Source organism: Biomphalaria glabrata, chromosome 8, assembly GCF_947242115.1.
Source record: "Biomphalaria glabrata chromosome 8, xgBioGlab47.1, whole genome shotgun sequence".
Classification (NCBI taxonomy): Eukaryota; Metazoa; Mollusca; class Gastropoda; family Planorbidae; genus Biomphalaria; species Biomphalaria glabrata.
The window spans coordinates 30093896-30112633 of record NC_074718.1 but is presented as its reverse complement, the minus strand read 5'-3'; the positions used below and the strand labels follow the sequence as shown (position 1 = coordinate 30112633).

The 18738-nt window shown below is 32.6% G+C and overlaps 1 protein-coding gene across 4 annotated transcripts in view; it reads right to left on the bottom strand.

The window, feature by feature from the left end:
• Positions 1 to 18738, bottom strand: part of LOC106066440 (E3 ubiquitin-protein ligase HERC2-like) — a 120442-nt gene that overhangs the window by 29354 nt on the left and 72350 nt on the right. For all 4 annotated transcript variants that reach the window (XM_056038993.1, XM_056038994.1, XM_056038996.1 and 1 more), the window contains 28 exons: positions 18372 to 18511; positions 17149 to 17318; positions 15584 to 15822; positions 15036 to 15191; positions 14646 to 14831; positions 13870 to 14052; positions 13383 to 13474; positions 12917 to 13024; positions 12486 to 12636; positions 12216 to 12364; positions 11607 to 11701; positions 11352 to 11511; positions 10823 to 11018; positions 9865 to 10220; positions 9428 to 9604; positions 8338 to 8474; positions 7487 to 7676; positions 6962 to 7109; positions 6364 to 6539; positions 5846 to 6038; positions 5335 to 5514; positions 4861 to 5051; positions 3783 to 3933; positions 3369 to 3562; positions 2967 to 3179; positions 2466 to 2634; positions 1371 to 1642; positions 45 to 360 (listed from right to left, as the gene is read on the bottom strand). In XM_056038993.1, the coding sequence (XP_055894968.1) occupies positions 45 to 360; positions 1371 to 1642; positions 2466 to 2634; positions 2967 to 3179; positions 3369 to 3562; positions 3783 to 3933; positions 4861 to 5051; positions 5335 to 5514; positions 5846 to 6038; positions 6364 to 6539; positions 6962 to 7109; positions 7487 to 7676; positions 8338 to 8474; positions 9428 to 9604; positions 9865 to 10220; positions 10823 to 11018; positions 11352 to 11511; positions 11607 to 11701; positions 12216 to 12364; positions 12486 to 12636; positions 12917 to 13024; positions 13383 to 13474; positions 13870 to 14052; positions 14646 to 14831; positions 15036 to 15191; positions 15584 to 15822; positions 17149 to 17318; positions 18372 to 18511 (5088 nt within the window). The remainder of the gene's footprint in view (positions 1 to 44; positions 361 to 1370; positions 1643 to 2465; positions 2635 to 2966; positions 3180 to 3368; positions 3563 to 3782; positions 3934 to 4860; positions 5052 to 5334; positions 5515 to 5845; positions 6039 to 6363; positions 6540 to 6961; positions 7110 to 7486; positions 7677 to 8337; positions 8475 to 9427; positions 9605 to 9864; positions 10221 to 10822; positions 11019 to 11351; positions 11512 to 11606; positions 11702 to 12215; positions 12365 to 12485; positions 12637 to 12916; positions 13025 to 13382; positions 13475 to 13869; positions 14053 to 14645; positions 14832 to 15035; positions 15192 to 15583; positions 15823 to 17148; positions 17319 to 18371; positions 18512 to 18738) is intronic.

Below are 18738 nucleotides of genomic sequence, written 5' to 3'. Positions count from 1 at the left end.
CTCAGTCCACCAACATTGAAGCCTGAATATTGTTATCATTGTACCTAATGTCTTCACAGCAAGTTCCACTTTTTTCCTTGAAAACCCCATCTCCACCAGCTGTACAACAATGGGGGTAGGAAGTGGTTGTGATGGCTTCAGCCTTTTCTTTTGCAATCTAGCAACAATGGATGATGGTGGTGGAGGGTTGTAGGAGGCCCCAATCAAGGCTCCTCCAACACCAACCCCCAGAGTGCCCCCAACAGAAGCCATGCTGCCACAGTCAATGTCCTCCTCATCACTACTGTCCTCTGCCTCCAAGTCTGAAGGGTGTTGCCCTAGTTCTGCAATCAAATGCTGACAGGCTGCCAGAGATGCTGCCTAAAACAAAATGAGTTAAATTGATTTGAACATTTTCTTGATCACACCAGTTGATCATCTATAGATTAAACCAAGTCTTGAGGCTGAACAAATCTGTCTATATATTAAACCAATTCTTAAGGCTGAACATATCTGTCTATATAATTCATATCATGAACTTTGATAGACAATTTGTTAACTCTTTGAAGCACTCATTCTTACCAAGTACTCTATACTTGGCTACTTGTAAACTTGAGATGTCTTTGATAGTTATTTCAAATTTAACTCTATGAAGCCTAATATTAGTCACCCTGGGATGTGTGGCAAAGTGACATAAATCATTTGGCTACCTATCAAGGGGGATTGAGTTTAAATCAAAATCAAGCGGAGTTATGTTTTACTGAGCACCTAGAGCCTGCATGGAAACCTTCTCCAAAATACCTCTTTTCCCATATGTCCACAAAAGAGATTAGACCAAAGTGCACTGGTTATGATGAAGTATGAAAAATGCATTAAACAAAAGCAATAAATAAAAAATTGGAAAACTAATTTAAAATTAAGACTGCTTCTAAAGTAACAATTTAATTATTCCACAGTGCATGCAGCAAGACAGTTTTTTTCCAGGAAACAGTATAATGATTAATGTAAACATATTTCTTATTAAAAAACAAAGAGCAATAATTACTTCTAACCACACATTTTGTCCTCAACAATCTTGAAATTCTAAAAGATGCTCTACTTAGCTTTTTTTCCCCAAATTGAAGTTAATTTTTTAGTTGAGAATGAAAGTTATGAAATCATATCTTTCAAGAGTAAAAAATGTCATGACAAAATGTGAAATGATTTTAAGTTGATAAAAGTTTAATCTCAAAATTTGTCCAAAACATTTCATTGAATATAAAACAGTTTAGTACAACTAAGGTTAATTTATACAGAAATTCGAAAGCTTAATTTCTAAAATCATTGCTCTCATAAGTAGATAATCTAATTGAAACAATTAAATTCTTGAAACAAGCTATCACTTGGCGTACCTCCATCTCCTCCACAGAAAAGACAGCTTTGAGAGGTGAGGGCTGTGTGGCTGTCATCAACAGCTGCTGTAAAAGAGTGATCCTGACAGGACCATCCCCTGCGCCCTCCTCCTCTGCAGGAGGAGAGATGTCCATGAAGCCAATGTCCACTGGGATTGTTTGCGAGAGGATCTGTCTCAGTACATCCTGATGGCTAAACATTTTGGCCATGGCTCGAAGAAGGCACAAGCGGATGTACTGCTTACGGAGCTCTTTGAATGTCAGGTGATTACCTTCACAGATAAAACATAATAAGACCAAAATGCTAAATTCCAGGGACATAAGGGATGATTGGGAATAGTGCTTATCTGGCAAACTAAGGGTCCATTAAATAAATGGAGATATAGCAGGACAGGATTTTAAAAGCTTTGAGTTCACCTAAATTTTATTTGAGATCGTTCAAGGTTTTTGTCAAAGTGGATGAACAAGCTAGACTCTCTACTTAACAGTTTTCTATGGTAGATTCCTTATCTAATTGGTTTTCTACAGTTAGAATCTTTTGAAAAGTTGGTCAAGCTAGCTCTCCAAAACATATGGCCACACTAGACCTCCTAACCAGTTGGCCTTACAAAAAAAAACTTACTAAAAAGTTAACCATAGAAATAAACTGATATCCATTACAGACCAATATTTACTTAATGTGAACCTTTCAATCTTAAGAGGTATCTTCTTTTGCAGCTTACATTTAAAATAATGTAATAGTTAAAGATAAATAACACACCTATTCAGGTGGATCTCAACAAGTTGTATCAAAAAGGTAGTGTCTTATCCTGAAATGAATTTTTTTTTTTGTCAGAATGGTGCATTACACCAGAGATAGTTTTAAGTCAAAGTCATGCTAATAAAGCTTCTTTAGAATTCTGACTTGTGCTGTATCTTTTTAAAATATTTTTTTTTAATCATATCCAAGTATAAATTATACAGAAGTTTGTTTGTGTCACAAATTCAAATATTTTTTTTTTCTTTTCTTAATATGTAATAATGTAATCTTTTTGGCAGGACCTACAGATTACTGCTTGTACAGTTGAAAGCATGTGACAAGAACAGAAAACATACCTAGAGAATCAATGCTACCAGTACTGGTGGCCAGAGGGGCCCTTGGGGATGAATCCTTGTCTCTGTCTGTTCTGACTGCAGCACAGGCCAGGCTACAAAGTATTGACCAGTTGGATAGTGTCTCCTCATTCATTGGCATTCTTTCCACATGAAAATCTACTAGTGGAATCTGGATAAATTGAATTATTATAAATGATGTCTAATAAATTTTAGGTTATAAAGAACTAATATATCAGTAGGATGCAGCTACGACTGTAGCCACATGAAATACTGTATTTCTCATTAATCTTTGGATTGGAAGAAAAGCCTTATTATTATTTTCTAATCAAAATCAATTTGACGATTTTGAAGCTAGGCAATAATTATAAATTAATAAACATTGGAGTAAATTAAAAATAGTGAAAACAATAATACAAACCAAAAAAAAGTGTATCATCAGCTTGAATATCTATTTTAAAAAAATATATATTTTCATACAATTATTTCCAAATGACATCTTACCCCTGTTAGTTCACTGAGTCGACATATAGATGACTTGCCAGAATTGAACTGTACAAGGAGTTTCCCTTTACTTGTGATTTTTGAGATGGTGCCCAGGCCATACTCTTCATGCCTGACACAACTTCCCAGCCTTAATCTGGAATCCACTCCCCCAATCACAGCAAGAGCAGCAACCATCAGGGCAGTTCTGCTATTTTCATCTTCAGCCTCAATCTGTGCAATGAAAAATACATTTTAGGTTATTGCAATTCATGGTTTCAGGCTTACCAGGACATACCAACCCATAAAACATAGTAGAATATGATAGAATGAACAATACTAAAGAGTTTTGAACCACAATGAATTTGAACAGGTAAAGAATATCCCACTAAGTAAAAACAAATATGTGGTAAAAACACTTACATGATGAGTTCTCCTCTCAGATAAGAGGGCCACAATATTGGGTAGCTGGTCAGATATAAATTTGTTCACAGCAGAGCACCACAAGGGCAAGGTGTGCAGCCTGCGAATCAGAGCCACTATCTCCTCAGCCACTGTGCTGGTGTAGGTAGCAGTCATTGAGACTGGTGTGCTATGCTTTTTGTCATCAGTATCACCTGAACAAATTTAGAATTTAAAAAATACAGCACAAATGCAAAAGTGTAACAAAGATGTACTTAATATACATTGTAAACATAAACCTCTCTAGGACAAAAAATAATTGAATGTCAGATTACAAAGACACACCACCCTTTAGAAAAGTTCTTATTTATTCCTTACTGGAATGTCTCAAAGTATGTTCAAAACTAAATCAATGATAAGTTGTTTACTACCTACCACTTGAGGTCAAAGTCATATCAGTAGCACAGCCCATAAGGACATTGCCCAATAGTGAGAACAGTCTGTTAATTAACTCCACCACTCGAGATCCATCCATAAAATGGTCCCAGGAAGGTAGCACTGTTCTTAGCAACTTTAGTATCAAAATCTGGAAATGAAGGTATATTATAAATATATACATGAACATATAAATATTTTCAAAACTACAAACAAGTCTTAGTTTTTTCTGTTTCTGTAACCAGGAGGTCTTAATTTGCACCAGTAAAATGATTTTCAATCTTCAAATTGTGATTTCCATGGAAGAGGGGTGGGAAATAAAAATGTTTTTTTCACCTATTTTGAAGCTTTTCTAGACACCATAAATCACTTTTTTAAAATATGAGATCATATATAGCTCCTCCTTCGTGATTGAAGATGAGCACATTTCTCATATCCTATGAACAAGATGACTGTTTAAGTCCAATCCTCGCTTTAAAAAGCCGGCTGCGTACGCGGCATGGGTAGGTTTGGTAGGTTTGGTCAGTTGCAGATAGGACTGCTTCTTCTCTCAGCTTTTTGTTATTTTGGTGCTTTTTCCCGCTGGCCATTCTTCTTGCTTCTTGCTTCAAATCTCTAGATTCCGAGACTCACAGCTTCACGCCATGAGGAGCGATCAAGAGCTAGTGCTTCCCAGCTGTGAATGTCAATGTCACACTATCACATATGGGATCATATCTTTCAATAAGACGTGGGGAACCACAGTTCTAGAAGCAGAGAAGAGACAAATCAATACATGATCTACTTCTCTCCTAAACCATAATATTTCAAACAGAATTTTCTGTGTTCAGAATAACTGTCTTAATCACAAAAGTATTTTCTAAAAACAAAATTTACTTTTTGTAATCTAATAAATGTTTAGAAATAAATAACTTTTTTCAAAAAATCTAACTTTTTTTATTTATAAGAGGTTGATTTATTTTCTAAATAAAATAATGGAGATGCTGACAAAACAAAAAAGTAATCATTGTTAATGGTGAATGCTTATCTATTAAAAATAAGAAATAATGGATATATTCTCAACAGTTGTCATTTATACCTGTCTGTAGATGTTTTTAGAGTACTTTGAACTGTGATCTTCCTCTAGAATCCTCAACAGGATAGAAATCCACCTGGGTGAGCTGAGAGCTTGACACATGACTGGACTAGTTGCAATGCTGCGGACGAATCCTAGAGTGCACCATTTGAAATGCTGTTGACTAGCTATATGGGCAATTGGAGAATTGGTGTCTGAGGAAAAGAAATAGCCATAATTTAAATGAAATTTTATTACAATTATATTCTTTATTATTTTCTGTATCAAATAACTTCATGAACATTTTTTTTTATCAAGTTACAAATGTATTCTTAGTGTCACATTGTTTTTCAATGAAGATAAAAATCTTTCCAGATTAAAAAAAATATATACATTATTAGATTAAGATCAGTGTATATGTCATATTTACTTAATGACCAGACCCTATTTCTGTGTTCATCAAAATATAAATTAGTAAAGGAATGTTAAAAATCTCACTTGGTCCATAGTTACAGCCTGCATCCACAATGCTGAGCATGAGTCCACACAGGGAAGCTATGGCTTCAGGCTGGGCATGTTCAGCATGAATGCCAGCACACAAGGCTAGTGTTTTAAGAAAACCAGTGGTAGACTTTCTGATCAGGCTTGTTGGATGTTTGCTCTCTGGGTGACTCTTTTCTAAAAAAAAAATACAAAATAACAACCTTTATAAACTGCCAGTAACACACATTTTCAATGATTAAATGTGCTTCACAAATTTTTTTTTTAAAAGCCAAAAATGCTAAAAAAAATATAATTGAATCAAATTTGAGTAGTATAAAAGTATTAGATGTATGTAGTTTATATATATATTAAGTAATTTAATTTACTCTTCATTAATAATTTACTTTTGAAATATTTTCTACCTAAATGTTTAAAATCAAATTTTAAAGAAAAATAATCTTTAGATGTTCTTCACCAAATTTGACAGCACTTTCATTACTGTCAATAAAATGTGATCTCAGCTTACCACTCTGTGTTTCCTCTTCCTCCTCCTCTTCTTCATTGTCCATCACCTCAGGCATCTGGGCCAACTTCAGGTCATACTTCCCCTCTTTCCCCATCCTGTAACTGTTGGTGCTGCCAGTGTCCCACTGGACACGAATCCAGCCGTCTTCACCCAGTTCACCAATCACATGACCTAGGCTAGGAGGTGGTCCATCCTAGAACCACAAAAAGTCATAGTTCATGTCACATTGTCTTAAAATACACTATGAAGTACTAATTGGCTTAGCATTTTAAAATAAAACAAGATGACTAAAAGATTCATTTAGATTATCTTGTTGAAATATTTGTAGATCAACTGTAATGTTGCATAGAGGTTGTTTACACACAAAATGTTTACAACATTAATAAATAAAACTATTTTATAATTTGTTAAGGGTCAAGGAAATATGATTATGAGGGATATCTTTCAAAGGGATATCATTTCAAATGTATGACTATGTTGCAAGCATTAGTCCAAAGGCCTAGAGATGAATATCTGACCTGATCTCCCCACTTCCAGTCCACTCCTCTCATGACCCTTGTGCCAACTTTCATCATAGCAGCCAGTTCAGGGCCAGCCATGGGCATAGACTGATTTGTCTTTTTGTTGAATTGTTCTTCAGGTATGGTGAATATAGCATTACAGTTGTCTGTGACTGGAATGTGAGGATCTGGACCTAACCAAAAAGAAAATACAATAATATGTTAAAAGAAAAAAAAAACTATATGCAAATTAAATCTAGTAAATTCCATCTGAGCACTTATTTTGATACAAAGATGGTTCAATATTTAACAAAATTTATTGTGAGAATCTAAGAAAAGAAAAACTCTTAAACTGAAGATAGACATTTCAAAAGATGAAACCATCTTTACTTTTCAGGTACAGAGTTCAAGAGGTAGCTAGCCATGTAATGTTAAATCCCAGTCTTTGACAGGACTCTGAACCAAATGTACTTTGGCTACATCTTCAATATTAAAAACAACTCTTAGATTGCAAATGATATAAATAATGTTTAATTAAGCTAGGGTATTTAATAAATCAACTATGTGAATTTTTTTTCAGCTGAATTTTATGTATGTATAAAACCATTCTTCTCACCAGATAGCCTCAATATGCTCTGAGTAAGGGCAAGAACTCCGGAGTTCAACAGCAGACTGAGACTGTTAGAGTAATGTTCTGTAACCAAGAGACTGAGCAAAGCCAGTATAAACCTAGAACAGGGTAGTGCTCCTAGACTTAGACGTTCCTAAAACAAAACAAGAAAATAATACAAAATTAAGATTATGACTAATGAAATATAAATCAGGAACACACAAAAAAAAAACAAACTCAAATTCGCACACAAAAAAATTCATCAAGATGACCTCATGACAACATGAAGTTTAATTGAAAAAAAATACTTTTATTTTTTTTATATGAAAGAATGAATATAAACAACGTAATTACCAAAAGAAAAAATACTTTGAAAAATAGTGAAAGGTAATTCATATTACATTATGATTAGCCTAAATACTTAAGAGAAAAGAATCAGCTGTATTTTTTAAGGTAGGCCCTAAATAATATAATTCACAAAAGTTTGAGTTCTATCTATTTAAAGAGAGATTTTTTTTTCAGACTACAAACCTTGGATCCCGCCCCAATTGGTAGAGCTGGGTTAATGTTCCTTAGTTTAAACATCAGGTCTGCCTGCAAGACACATTGTCTGAGTTCCTGGATGGCCCATCTGTACAGCTCAGCAAAGGTCATTTCCAACAGTATCCGGTCACAAGGGGGTATGAGCTTGATGTCGGTCAAACAATGAGGTAATGGGGAACTGTACAAAATAAGAATGCATTTAGTAAAAATGTAGTTTTTTTATTTTTAAAAATATAAATAACACAGGAAAGTCTAAAAGTGTGGCTCACATTTTATATAGAGATACAGCTTGCTAGCTATTAATTTGGTGGTTAGTTTTTATTTCATTAAAAGAGGATTAAATATTTGAGGGTAAATACTACATACAGAAATGCACACTTGTGACATGACACGTCATAAACAAATCTGTAACTCATAATATAGATATATATCTTTCATTAAAGCAACATCTAGCTATTATAGGATGATATAGATGCACAGTGAGAAAAAATGAAAAAAATACTTTGTTCGTTTACTTTATACATTTTGGTTAACTACATCATACTACAGTTCAACATCATAACCAGAAACATAAGAACAAATTGTTTAATCCAGTTTTGTCCGTTTTTCATTTAAAGATATATATTTACTATAAGAGAATTCATAGGACTTTGAATACGATGCCATTGTGAACACAGTAGTATTATTTAACACTAACTAGCTCTTCTGGTAATAACATTTATTTTTCTAATGTTTAAGACTTGACACTTACCAAAAAAGACCATTTCTTAAGACATTCACCAAATTCACTATGATAAAGTATTCAAGAAAACTATAAATAAAACAATAAATCAACCTACTGGTACTTGGAGCCAACTGTAATAAGTCCCTGCCATCCACATAGTATACTGTATTTGACTGATGGTATCAGATGGTCTTTATGCACTAAGGTGAGTATGTTCTGAATACCTTGTAGTCTAACTTCTGCTCTGGATACCTAGCAACAGGAAATTGAGAATAAATCATGCCATAATGCAATCAGCAACTATAAAAACCTAACATTAAATTTTGTAGCTTTAACACATTAGCACAGTTGTCAAGTCATGCACCAACCAATCTTTTTTTTTTTCAAAACTTCACTCCAAGAAAGCCATTAGTTCAGTAAAAAATCTAATTTTAACATATATCTCTAAAACTAAAATACAATTAGTGTATTAACAATTTCAATAGTATGTGAACATATGAGTAAAATATACTATAAAGACAAAAATTATTACACCAAAAAATTAAAAAAAAAACAGGTTCAATATTTTAAACAATGTATTCAGATTATACTTCAATATTTTCAAAATATCCTAAATGTTGTGACAGTCCTTGATAATAAATGATAATACAATTTTCAAATTTCATATTTTTGCCATCAAGTCAAGCTAATAATATGAATTAGTAAATCAAAATTGATAATAGATATATGAACATGATAGAACTGTCTGGATGAAAAACTTAAAATCCATTTTTTTTTTACTCCAGACTTTAATCTTTTGCTCTAATATTTTATGTGGGGAAAAAAAAATTACAGTATAGTCATGCTAAAGAAAATAGAGCAAGAATGTTTAAGATTAAAGAGTGGACAATCTCATACAGAGCCTGAGCGTATCTTCTCTGAATATTTTTTTCCTAAACAAATCATCAACTTGTACAGTTTGACCTCTTTTTTTTCCCCCAAGTTTGTCAATTTAATATCCTACTATTAAAGAAGATCCATAATAAAAAAAATATAAAAAATCCTATCTTTAAAGAAAATCTCTATTTTAAGGCGATCAATCAGGTCTACCAGATTGAGGGGCAGGTAAAGAGTTCATTATTTTAACATTGTCATTGAAATCTTAGAAATGTCGAATTTTAATAATGCTTACAACTTAAATCTCTCTGACAAGGAATGCAACTGACCTGGTGATGCAGTGATCGTCTGAGTTTATCAATATCCACTGAGTGCTCATACAGGACAAAGTCCACTATTCTATTCACCAGGCTCATCTCCGCCTTACTGCCAGTCAGTCTCTGACGCAGCCACCTCATTTTCTGTGAGTTAGTCACAACTTTTACCACTTGCTCCCAAAGATCATTCTAAAAATTATTGAAGCATTTAGTTATGAGAACACAACAAAAAGCAATATTTCATCCGAAAGAACTAATTTTAATTTCATGTAATCATTTTGTAAGCAAAAGAATTCTGCAACATCCAACTAATCCATGTACTTCAAATACATGACTTTTTTGGGGGGAACAATGGAATAGAAAGTTTATGATAAAAGATTACTTTGAATTGACTAGCAATTACAGAAATGACAAGAGTAAAAGGCTAAAAAAAAAAGGCTTGAACGTACTTGTTTCTCAGCAACAGAGCCTGTTTTTTTCTCCATTGCTTCCAACTTCCTTTCATTTTCTAAATCTTCTTTGTGTATGTTCCTGTCTTGGTCTTTCTCTAAAATCTGAATGTCCTCCAAAGCCAGTATTTCTCCAGCTCCCTGGGTGTCCAAGAGATGTGTCAAGGTGCAGCTTTCTTTCTCATTATTTTCATCCCCTTCGTCATTTTCTTTCAGCTCCTTCCCTTCAGACAGAACTTCCTTCTCAGCACTGTTCTTGGCCTCACCATCTCCACCAACAGCCTCATTCAGCAAGGAATCTGCATCTTCTGTGTCCTTGTCATCATCCTCATCATTGTCTTGAGAAACTGACTTGTCTGGGGATGCAGTATTTGATAAGAAAATAAAACTTGAAATATTTATGAACATTAAAAAAGAAATCAAACTGTGAAATATTTTCAAACTTTCAGTAATAGTATTTTCTATCTAGATGAGCATTCATTCATAGGATCTCAATAAAAAAAAAAATAAAAAAAAGATCTGATACAAATAATAAAGGAAATAATTATACATAAAAAAAAAAACTAGTACTAAAGCAATACTATGTATATAGAATGAATTTAAAGTACAATAAACTATCTTTTGTTTAATTTTTTTGTACATTCTTTAAACATATAATTTGTAATTTCTATCACTATACAGTAGTATATATAAGAATTTTTACTCATTTAAAAAAAATGGTGCATGAGTATAAAAAACAATTTCCATATTAAATTTTAAAAACCCCAAATTTCGATTTTACAAGACCAAAAAAGATCCACTGCACCCATTATGAGCATAATAAACACTTTGGTGTGCCCAAATTGATAATAGTTCATTTAGATTTCAAAGTTTCTATCCATGATTAATAGATGGCACAAAACTAATAACATTTATAAGGACTGCTAAAAAAAAAAGGATAAAAAAAAATAATTTTTACTTTTTAATCTTTTCTTGTCTTCCACCATCCTAAAAGTTACTTCTCTCCACCTGGGGACAGACTCGAGCAGCTTGGATCGGGTAATCATGTTCATTTCATCTCCAGCTGCTGGGCGTAGCTCAGTGAAGAGAAAGAGACAGCGCTCAATTACAGGTGCACAGACTTCTTTATAAGATCTACCTTGGTCTTGATGGGCCTGAAATGTACATACATTTCAGAAAATAAATGAGTATGAACAACAGTGAGAGACATGTCAAGTAAAATGTATGCCTTTATAATTATCAGTGATTTTGAAATGACTATAAGTATTAAGAAAAAAAGATTATGAGTAATTAGTTCAAAAGGAATCAATATGAATATGGAAAACTAAGAATATACACCAGCAAAAATTATGTGTATTTTAAATTACCACCCTTATTTACGTCAATTTTCTGATACAGGCTTTGTAACTATGGTAAGGTGTATGAAGTAGAAAAAGAAGTAATGATTTCTGCAAAAGAAACAAAAAAATATTTAGAAAATAGTTTACTTTGATGAGAGATCTCTTGGTCTGGCAAACCACTCTGCACAGCTCAGCAATGGATTTAGGCAGTGTCTGCTTTACTCCATGCTCCCCCTGCCCATGTTCCACCAAGCTCAGGACAACATAACTAAGATCACAGTGCTTCAGGAGGACAGCCATTAACAGTCTAGCAAATAAAATGGACAAAAGTAGAAATAAAAAAAACAACTTTTATTTTTAAAGGGTCATGGACAAGTGAAATTATAAATGGCCACCACTCACCTTCCAACTTCCTCAACAGGATGGTCTGATGGGAAATCAAATGGAAACAACAAGTGGTGTGTCCGGCAATACTTGTCAACTAGAGTCAAGAACATCTGTACAAAGAAAGAAATCAGTTTAATTATATGCTAGTTCATTGAATTCAAAAAAAAAAAAAAGGTGAAATAACTATACAAAGTGATGTGCAAGTATTTTCAAATATTTTAAAGGTGAAATGAAATTTTAAAAATTGCATAATTAGTCAGTAGGTTGCTTTAAGAAAGAACGTTAAGAGAGAAAATTGGTTGAATCTCATATACAAATCCTTAATACATAGCTGCATAAAATGCAGTTTAAATTTACAAAAATTTAAAAATTTCAGCCATTCCATTAAAAATTTTTTACAATATAATGAACTCAAGAAATAAGAATCCTCATTGGAACTATTCATGATTTAAAAAGGGCAAAAACCCTCTAAAACACTTTTAAAAAAATATTATTACCACTCTTGCTGGAAATGATGATTGCAAAGTTTTGTCATTCACAAATATTTTTTTTTGCAAAAAGAAGTAGATAAATATAAACTATAAAAAATATTTGTAACATAAAAAATCATAAATGTCCAGTAACCTTGACAGTGGGATCTTGAATTCTAGATTCAGCTAAGGCATGCAGGAAAGGTCTAGCAGTGTCAGTGTAAGCTTGTTCAGCTTGGAAACGCCTTTCTTTATCCACAGCATGCTGAGGTACATTACAGTGTTCTGTTGTTGGTGTAACACCTGGTCAGCAGTCATAGATTGGATAAAAACAAAAGTATAGATCGATCAAAGCAAAACAATGCAAAGAAAAGTGACCCCATTTACGATCAAAAACATGTTTAGAAAGAAGAATTCAATTTACCAGGAGTATTACAGCTGCTGGCACTCCTGCTCTCCCCTTTCTCCTCATCAAAGACACCTTGGTTCAATAACTGTAAACCTCCACTAAAGAATTCCGCCTGGAGCCACTGTTTACTCTCTAGCTCATCCTGGGACAAAGGTGTACTTCTTACCTGCATAAAAAGTAGAGTAAAAACCTTAATGAAATAAACAAAATCAATATTAGCACATTTTTGGTATGGATTTAAATAATATTTGAGCAAATCATGTAACATTGATTATCATCACCTTGTTTCATTTCTTATGGGAATTTTAAAAAAATTTATGAAAATAAAACATGTGTTCCCCATTTACTTGTTCAATAATTTTTAAGAGTTTAAAAACTGGCAATACGTTTTGGTTTCTAATTAGGTTGCAGCTTTTAATCCCTCACACAGCACAACTAATCATTACCTGCTCAGCAGCATTTAATCCCAACAAAACAGCCAGAGTTCTCTCTGTGTCAATGAGTGGTGATGACATGGAGCCACTCCCAGGACTTTGAACAATATCTTTTTCAGGCTGCAAGCACAATCATTAGATTTACAGTTCAGATAGCACATACAATAGATCTACAATTCAGGTAGCACATAAAACATTTCATGACACTATAGAGAGACCTTAAGAAAAAGACTAATAAAAATGTATGAGATTCTACTAAGTGCTTATAACAAACAATCCCAGAAGTTAAAAAGTAAATTGCACTTTAGCTCTGCTGGATATATTCCTTTAAAGTTAACAAAAAAATAAGGAGTAAAACTTCAGAACATAGCTCAATCCAACATTCACATAGAGACCTTGATGTTAACAGTCCGTCATCATCATTAATGTCATAAAAAAATAGGCAAGAACTATTGAATCTTAAATATTGTAAACATACATCAATATACTGTCCCACATAATAGCAACTCATCATCTCTCTAGCTTCATCTGAATGGTGTGCAGCTTCAAAAGCAAGAGAAGCATCTCTACCTGTTACACAGAAAAATGTAACAAATTTTATAAAAATCTAAAAAACAACTAACTTGATAATACACAAATCTTCAGCAAAATGTGTAATTAAGGTATATTTGTTCTGCCAATGTAAAGATGGGCTTTAATAAAATATTGAAAAAGGTTAAGTTGTAATCAATGAATACACCAAATAATTCAGTGAGGAGAGAGTAGGGCAAAATTTTAGATTTTGTAATTTTTTCATAATGACTACAGATCAGTATTGTTCATAAATATTTATTACAATTATTAGAATTAATAATAATAATAATAATTAGAATTATTTTTCTTTTCTTTGCAGACTTATTTTGATTGTATTAAATAAGCTATATTATTTTTATGATAAATATGCTATTATTAGGTTCCTAACCCACCTGTCCAGTCTTGTAATGTTTCTGTGCCACAAGGAGCCTGGGACTTAAAAGACTGGACATTATACACTTTGCCATGGATTACTATCCAATGTCCACCATCTTTATTGTGATTTTCTAGGTCTGCCTTACGAATCATCTGGATATCTTCAGTTGCCTGACTGCTGTACTTCTCTAAGCAATAACCTGAAAGTTCAGCAAGTTTTTAAAATACTAACAAAGATAAATGTGACAATTTTCTTTGTAACTAAATAAAATGGTGGACATAAATCCAACTTAATGGCAACTCAAACAATCAAGCTAGGGTAATAAAACACCCAAAAAAAAAAAAAAACACTTTTAAAAAAACAAAGCTTATATTAAAGAATTGCATAATCACTGCCATCTCTCTTAATACTGCAAGATTTATCTCCCTTATGTATAAAAAAAAAAAATTAATTATCACTATTACTTAACTAATTGGTTTAATTTTTATTTGTGTATTGTGCAAAGTTTCAAGTATATCTGAAAATGGGAAGTGTGAGAAATAATGCACATGATTTGTACCAAACAGACAGGAGTTTAAAAAAACTTGGAGTTCACAATTTTAAGTTTGATGTTAAAAGATTTGATTGTATGCAATAACTCAGATGTTGCTATAATTTTAATGAAGGAATTTAATTAAAATCCCTTCACTTTCAACATACTGAATGTAAAAGTGCACCACAGATACCTTTAAATATATATAAAGACCATTTGAATTCACATTTTTGTTTTATACTGATTTAATTCCAACATACTCCAGACTCCTGGCCAGGCCAAATCTTCAGTGTCTTCTTTGTCAGTACCAGGTGCCAAATGGTTAAAGTAATCCAGGTCATCCAGAAGCTGTGAAAGAATCTGACTGGCCCGGGATACCTGCATGACCTGTGGACACCTGACCTGCAGCAGTACCAGGCATGTAACAATCTCAGGAAGTAGAACGCCTGAACAGAGACAATAAAAGTATTAAGGTTCAGAGAAAATGTCAAATGTCAGAATTTAAAAAGCTAATCTATTTATGTAAAACAAAAGTCAACTGATACTAGGTAGGAATGATAAAAATTCTAAATTATGTAACATCTTAAATCTTTAATTCACCAAGTATGTGATAATTTTTCATTCTCTGTGTTTATTAAAGCCATCTCTACCTGTAACATCTCTGTTAATGATGGCTGTCACATTGGCAAAGCTTCTGGCACTCATCTCACCCACACTGGTGGCAGTTGGCAAAATGTTGCCTACATGGCCCACTAGCAGACTGCAGTACTTCCTTAGTAGAGAAGCAGATCCCAACATTTCATAACCTGTTTAAAAAAAAGAAGTATGTAGTTGATTAAATGTAAAATAGGAGCAAGCTGGTAAGGTTACTTCAAATGGAGTGTGAAAAAGTAATTAACTTAAATTTTGTTTTTAATTGTCTTCCACTAAAAAAAAAACAAAAAAAAACCCTTAGATGTAATAAAGGAAATAAAAAAAATAAATCTAGATTAATAATAACACAATATTACAAAAACAGAGATGACATTGTTTTTTTTAGAGGAGAACAACATGCAGTATCTCCAATGAAGTGTAATAATAGAGCTTTCTTTACCTAGCTTTGTATTCTTTTCAGTGTCAGCCCTAAATAGCTGTCTTCACCTTCAAAGTATTTTCAAAACACTTTTAAAAAGCTTGTATGACACAAGACTAGACTAACCAATTTCACCAGTAATCCCTTCCTTTCCTCCGCTCATCTGTTTGCTGTCTCCTACCAACAAAGTCGGGGAATGGACTTCAGCTTGTTTGCAGTGAAAAATCCTGGCAATCAGGAGTCTCTGGAACTGCAAGAGAAGGTCTAGGGATGGAGAGTTTTCTGGAGATTCTGTTTCTGGGCTTTTGATGCCACCACACTTAGCCTCCTCCTGAAGTTTGGTCAGTGTATGTGTGGATGAGTTCCTGAAACACAGTATATTCAAATGTGTTAGAATATAGAATAAATAATACAAAACATTTTCACACTGCAACTGATAATAGTAGTGTGTAGCACATTTAAATATCAATCAGTGAGTAGTTTTCTCATATTTGCTTGTACCCTAAAATGAAAGGATTAATGCTGCAGTAGTTGCTAACATGCAACAGCCAAGAGATCTCTGAAACTGATAACAATGTCATAAACATCATATGAACTCATCCTTGTGTTAAAAAATCTGAAGTGGTATAGATTCAATAAGCATGTTACTGAGATGACTTTGTACAACTTGATTTTTAGGTCTTGAGAAAAAAAAATAAAACTTAAAATATATCTGTATTATTTATACAAATACAAACGTAATGCCAATCAGTTTAGTTTTTTTTTAATTTAAGAAAAACTTTTATGATTAGCAAAATTTGGATTTAAAAAAAAAATGCTGAACTAAATTTTCATAATGTGGAATGTATATGTGACGATTTCTGTTTATTTATTTCTTGGTAATGCTTCTTATATTAATTATTGATCAAACAGAATTATCACGCCGGAAATTATATGAATGATTTGATAATACACTAAAGAAACATCTGTGTTCTCTTTTAACTTCTTTAATAAACTTCTTCAAATTACACATGTAAGTAAATTCTCAATTCCATAACTTTACTTAAATATCTTCATAGAATGAAACTTTCTAGCACTAAAACTTGAACTGATATAACTAATTACTGAAATAAAATTTATGATACAAATTCAATTAAAATAACTTCAACTACTGAACACGCAAATGTTTAAACATAAGACCATTACTATCAAAATCGTTACAATGCGAGGACCCAGACTAACTAACTTTCCCCTAATTTATACATTTCTAATTCGTACTTTCCAGAATCATAGAAACTTCTCCCCTAATTATTTTATTAACTTTGACCTAGAAGCTGACGTATGCTATTTTTTTCCTTTAATCTCTTTCTCTGATTGGATGACTATAATTAACTTGTTTACTCTGGTCATCTCTGACCTGACCTGGGCTTCTAGAAACTGGTCGAATTAGGTCACAGTATCGACTTCTGACAGTGTATATATATAAAAAAAAGAAATGTAATTACAAACAACAGTTTTCAATGTTGAAGTAACATCTGTAATATATAAGCTATAGGCCAAACGTAACATGTTTTGCTAGTTCACTTTGATGAAAGTCTAGCAGAGAGCAGTTCAATGAAAAGTATTTGTTGTTTTTTTTTGTATAGTAAATAGATGCATGTCAAGTTTTTGCAAAACCTGATCATATAAATTATTACAAAAGTGAGGGATACCTGAACAACTGATGTATAAGTTGAAGCAGTGGAATAGTAGGCTCCTTATCATCTGTACTATCCCCCAGCCTGACATCCAACAGAGGGACCTCACTCTTGATGTCACTAGCTGACTCCCCAATTTTATCTTGATCAACATCATCTTTAGATTTCTGATCACTTTCTTTTTCCTGAAAAAAAAATAAATTAAAATACCAATACATTACTTGTGAATTCCATGATGACAGATGAGATAATAAGTTCCAGATAATGCCTTAAATAGACTAAACAACTAAGTAAAAGATTCCAGTTATTTGTTGCAATTGTGAAAACCTTTAATTATATTTAAAGAAAACAGAAATAAATATGATAAGGTATAGAGCAATTGAAAGATGATACATAGAAACTACAGTGAACAGACATATGGTGAAAGAATGTCAGACACACTAGAGCATATGATATTTTGATAGTGCAGTGTTTACAGCCTTAAATGGACTCTTGATGTAATTAGTAAACTAGGTAAAGATTTAAGCTTCAAATTCATATCAATTAATCATATTCATATTGCAAAAAAACTCCCTAATCATTATCAATGGTTACTAAGTCTGCAAAGATAAACTGAATGCCTGCACAGAGGGAAAGTTTTATACATTTCTGTGTACCAGATCTCCTCTTAACTCTTTCTCTCCGTAATTATTTTCCATGTTCCGATGAAATTCTTCATTTTGTCATTAGTATATTTTTCCCCTGTTATGGTTAAGCTTGAATAACTTTCTCGTTTGTTACCGAAAAGTGTTGTATTTGGTATAGAATTAAAGGGGAATGCATGCTCTTTTTATATAACACAAAGTAAAGTTTATAAAATCTAATTTAATTTAATGAGGTCAAATGAACGATGGTATTGTCAATTAGGAGAAAAAAAAGTTAACACAGTATCAAGTGTTACAGTGACCATTTTACTTTGGACTTAAAATCTCTAAATTTCATTTTGTAGTTTACACCTATAGTCTTTTCAAAAAGCTTAGTGCTAAGAAATGATAACACTATCTGGATATAATTGCAACTAACAATGGCTGGGTGTAAGTGTATTTTATGTAACAGTGCTGCAAGTAAAAATATTTGCATACATTTTGCTTTTCTTGTAGAAAAATGACAACTACAATAGCATATATGTAAATAGGTACAAGAATGTTGATTCTGTTCTATAATAGTAAAAAGAGGGCAAACATTTTTTTAAAAATCACCTTAGCATCATCCATTCCTTTCACTTCTGCTTTGATTGCCAAGTTCAGTGCAGTCTCAAGGCCGCCATCAGACATGAGGGAGCTGACCAGCAGATCCGTCATGAACCTTTGGCCAGTAGACATTACAGTCATGTCACGACCTGAAAACCAAACAGTGTATATTGTTTTAAAAATATTTAGTCCATTCACTCCAATTTTTGTTTTAACTCTTAAAAAAAGAAAGATAACTTAAAAAAAAATATTTTTATAATACAAACACACACACAAAAATAGAACTTTCTAGTCTTTAAAAAAAATGTACACTATAAATATATTTTAGAACTGAAAAAAGTACAGAAATAATCAATTACTATGGGTGGCCTTATAC